At 46.4% G+C, this 4243-nt stretch overlaps 1 protein-coding gene across 1 annotated transcript; it reads right to left on the bottom strand.

Annotated features, from left to right (window-relative positions):
• Positions 1-2646: 2646 nt before the first annotated feature.
• Positions 2647-4008, bottom strand: Iqcf2 (IQ motif containing F2). Its single transcript, XM_012512688.2, has 3 exons — positions 3967-4008; positions 3700-3794; positions 2647-3025 (listed from the first exon to the last, which is right to left on the bottom strand). Exons 1-3 carry the CDS (start codon positions 3982-3984, stop codon positions 2647-2649), a joined length of 492 nt encoding a protein of 163 aa, XP_012368142.2. The 5' UTR covers positions 3985-4008.
• Positions 4009-4243: the final 235 nt, after the last annotated feature.

Below are 4243 nucleotides of genomic sequence, written 5' to 3'. Positions count from 1 at the left end.
ATGTTGTTATCTTTAAATTAGTTATTCAGAGTACAAGGTAAAAGCATTTAATTTTCCAAACAATATCGGCACAAACATTTTTTAATGAAAAATAGACATGTCATCGAAAAATACAATATACAGAATATCTATAAAATAAAGATGTAAATAAAATTTTTTTTTGTGCTTTTGCCTTCCTTTCCCCCCCTCCTTTCCTTCATCCCACTATTTCCTTTTGAACAGTTTCTTCCTATTTTAAAATATCTACTGTGCATTTTGGGTTTATTTACTCTTCCAGCTTCTCATACTAGGGAGATAATATAATGTTTGTACATGTGCCTCTGGTTTATTTCATTTATGAGTATTGTCTCTAGTTGCTCCTTTTATCTGTAAATGTCTCCACTGTATCCTCCTTTATGGCTGAGTAGTACTGCACTGTATAAAAAGACCACATCTTTTTTAATCCATCCCTCCATTAATGAGCATTTGGGTTGTTTCCAAGATCTAGCTATTACAAATTGTGCTGCTATAAAAATGGGTGCACAGATATCGCTGTGATATAATGTGTTTAATTCTTCTGGGAAGCTACGCAGAAGGAGAATGGCTGTTAACCCAATCCTAGTTTTTTGAGGAGTCTCCACACTGATTTCCATAGTGATTGCACCAATCTATACTCCCAGCAGCAGTGGAGAGGGGTTTCCTTTTCCTCAAAACCCTGCCAGTGCTTATGTCACTGAGCTGTATCCATGGCCCAAGAGGTTGCCTTTGATGGGACGAAGGTCTTTCATTTGCGGCTCGAGGAGGAGCAAGTGTGAACCAGATGCACCCTGGGATGCAGGGGGGGGGCAGGAGGAGGAGGGGTCCAGAACATTCCCCTTGCTTCAGATGAGTTAGTGGTGGTGTCATAAAATGAGTTCAAGTGAAACTGGACTTTTCGAGAGGAGATGTTAGTAATCAACCCACAAAGTGGGATTGCAAATGTACAAGAGAAAATTATTATGAAATTTGTCCGGTTGAAATACAAATTGAGACTTTGCTAAAGATAAGTTCTACTGTTCTAGAGACACAGAGCAGGGCATTTGAGTTCAGAGAGAGAAGGGGGGAAGGAGGAAAGGGAGAGATTATTATTTTTTGTATGTTTCTTTCTTTTTTTTTTTTTGGCGGAACTGGGGTTTGAACTCAGGCCCTTACGCTTACCAGGGAAGCGCTTATTCTACTGAGCCATCTCCCCGGCCCCTATTTTTTGTATGTTTTCTTGTTTTGTGATAAGGTCTCATTATGTAGCCCAGGCTGGCCTTGAACTTGCAGCAGTCCTCCTGCCTCAGCTTCCTGAGTGCTGGGATTATAGGCAAGTGCCACCATGCCCCACCTTCAAGATTATAATATTTAATCACAGAATCTGAACTGAATTAAGAAAAATACAAGGACCTGTCTGGGGTGATGACTTGTAAAAAATTGGTAGGGCCAATAGATTGGAAGACTATATCACATTTGAAGAAATAATCTATTGAGATTATTGAAAAGATGAACTGGAAGGAAAGAAGGAGGGAATCAGAGAAATGAGCAGTAGGAAAAGCAATCTAGCCAAAACTGTAGGATTACTAGTGACCCTGAGGCTAGAGACTCACTGTCCAATGAGGTATCCACTGGGCATGAGTGGTTATTTAAGTTTAAGGCAGCCCTCCTGGCTTTTTTTTTTTTTTTTTTGTAGTACCGGGCCTTGAACTCAGGGCCTTGCACTTGCCACGCAAGTGCTTATTCTACTGAGCTATCTCCCCAGCCCCGTTATTTAAGTTTAAATAAAATTTAGTTCCTCAGCTGCATTTCAGGTGTTTCTCGATTGTGCGTGGCCAGAGGCGCCCATGTCTGACAGCTCCTTTAAGGAGCTTCTGGTCCCCAAGTCCTACCGGGTACTGTTGCTTGGTGTGGCCCTGAGTGCGGGCACTTGAGGAGTGAAGCAGAAAGGATTCAAGGGAAGCATTAGAGACAGATAGAGTCATCCTGGCTGGTGATAAAATCACAAGAACTGAGGTAAGAGTAGGGGAAGGGAGAACATCAGAGGGAACCTTGTTATCCAGCCCTGGGGGAGAGAAGTTCTGGGGAGGGGACTGCGGCAAAGGAACTGGGGAGTTGTGGACTTTGGCTGTTCTCATCCATGAGCACGTCCAGCCCTGGCGCCGCCTGGGCCTGAGGCCCGACCTCCACATGGGCCACACTGCACTGCTCCCAGGAGAGTCAGCCGGACATTGGCATGCTCTCCAGGTGCCTGCCGAAGAGAAGACTGAGGCACAGCAGCCCCCAGCCAACCCTGGTCCCAGGCTGACCGAACAGAGCCCCATAAGTGTAGGGGTGCCCAGAGTTTTGGGGGAAAGGTAGATACTTGTCCCCCTGACCCCTGGGTGGGGAAAAATGGACTTGGGGTAGGACCTAGGACTTCTGGCTCTGTCATGTATCAGGCCAGACCGAGACCTCAGTTTCTGTTTTGACAACTGAGTGAGTGACATATGACCATTGTCTGATTGTTACAGGGTCCACAGACATGGGGATGCCTCACTGAAATTCTTTCTAAGAGAGACTAGGAGGCAGCAAGGCCCAAACCTCGAAGTTACGACTATCTGGGGACTCTGAGACAAATAGACCACATTAGAACTTTACTGAGGCCCTTGCTTAGTTGATGATCTCAATGTGGAACTGCAGGTGGGTGGCAGTGACCACACAGTGGCCCCGCAGGAAGGCACAGGTCTGGCAGTTGTGGCATTGCCAGTGGCACTGGATGACATAGATGGCATTAAGCACCTGGCAGTATCGCCAGTGGATGCGCCACATACGAACCAGAGACTGGAGCTTGACCACTGCCCTTTCTCTGGTTGCATAGTCCATCAGCGCTGCCCGCCGCCTCTTCTCCAGTAGTTGCATTAAGATCTGTCGCCACCAGCACTGAATAATCCAGGCCCGGAGGGCCGCGTGCAGCAGTGTGCGGCGTACCAGGGTGCCTCTCCACCAGGCCTGGATCAGGATGGCTGCATTCACTTTCTCTCTTAAATTCGTCTAGACATAGATAAGAGAGACCACTCAGGGAACGGATTTTCTGCCACAACTTCTAAGATGTTCTTGGGAGGGGCCTCGGTTTTCTCAATGCCAGCCCTTCCTCAGAGAACTCACAGGAGTTAGCAGGACACTATGGGCACCACGGACCTGCATGTATCACCCCACCCCAGTCACAGAGCCCTTTCGATTAAGGAAGAAGCAATGAGCAGGCAGAAGAGGGTGTTAGAGATGTGACACGGCTTTATCCCTCACGCTCTACATCTTCAGGGCTGATCGGGTTTGGGAGGCTTGGCACCCCAATGTTTTTGCCTAGCTTTTTTTCTGTTCACACTGGCTGACTTTTCTTTGTCACAACCAAGTATCTTGACACTGAGTCAGATGTTCAGCCCCTCACTATGCATACAGTCTTCCTGGCCTTGGAACAAATCACTCCGAGTCCTCACACTCTTGCTTATAGCCCAGGCACTTTTTGATGGCTTTGTTTCTTTAAAGTCACTCTCTGTGTCACAGTCAGGCACAGATCCAGACAGCCCAGGCTGGGAAAAGGATGGGGGATGAGCTAATATTGAATTGATGGCTTGTTATTTTAGATGGTGGGTCCAAAAAGGCTGAATCCCACACCCTTCCCACGGAGATATCAGTGGTCTGTATTTCTCTTAAGTTTGTGAGCATCTACTCACCCGTTTTTGCTTTTGCTTCTGCACCTTCATCCATCTAATTATTTCTTCACTATCCTCAGTGACAATTAAAATTAGATGGCCGTTGGTCTGTCATCAGAATTAAATGGGAAATGTACAGATGAATTAAGACTGCTGTTTTCTACTTGTACAAAGGTACTCACTATTTTAACATCCCCTCTTTTCCCAAGACCCGTGAAGCCTAGCAAGTTACCCACCCACCACCCCCAGTCTGCCTAGCGGATCTGGCCAGGCCGCTTACACAACATTTCACTGCCATGGCCTGTTTCTAGATGGTTCACTGGCTCTGATTTCTGCTCCCCAAGGCCTGACATGACTAATATGAGTGAGGAGAAAGCTATGAATTCACAATTGCATTATGACATAGAGATTAATATAATTGCTGCAGGGCTGTGTCTCCCACAGAAAAAAAAGCCTCCTGGGAAAGGAGGAGGCTTTACTATTAATCTGCGGTCATGTCAGAGACATGTTGGAGCTCGGGATGGAGAGAGAGGCTCAGGTGATGTTCTGTGTGGGTA

This window comes from Octodon degus, unplaced genomic scaffold (assembly GCF_000260255.1).
Source record: "Octodon degus isolate 3935 unplaced genomic scaffold, OctDeg1.0 scaffold00008, whole genome shotgun sequence".
Lineage (NCBI taxonomy): Eukaryota > Metazoa > Chordata > Mammalia > Rodentia > Octodontidae > Octodon > Octodon degus.
This window is presented reverse-complemented; position numbering and strand designations above follow the sequence as displayed.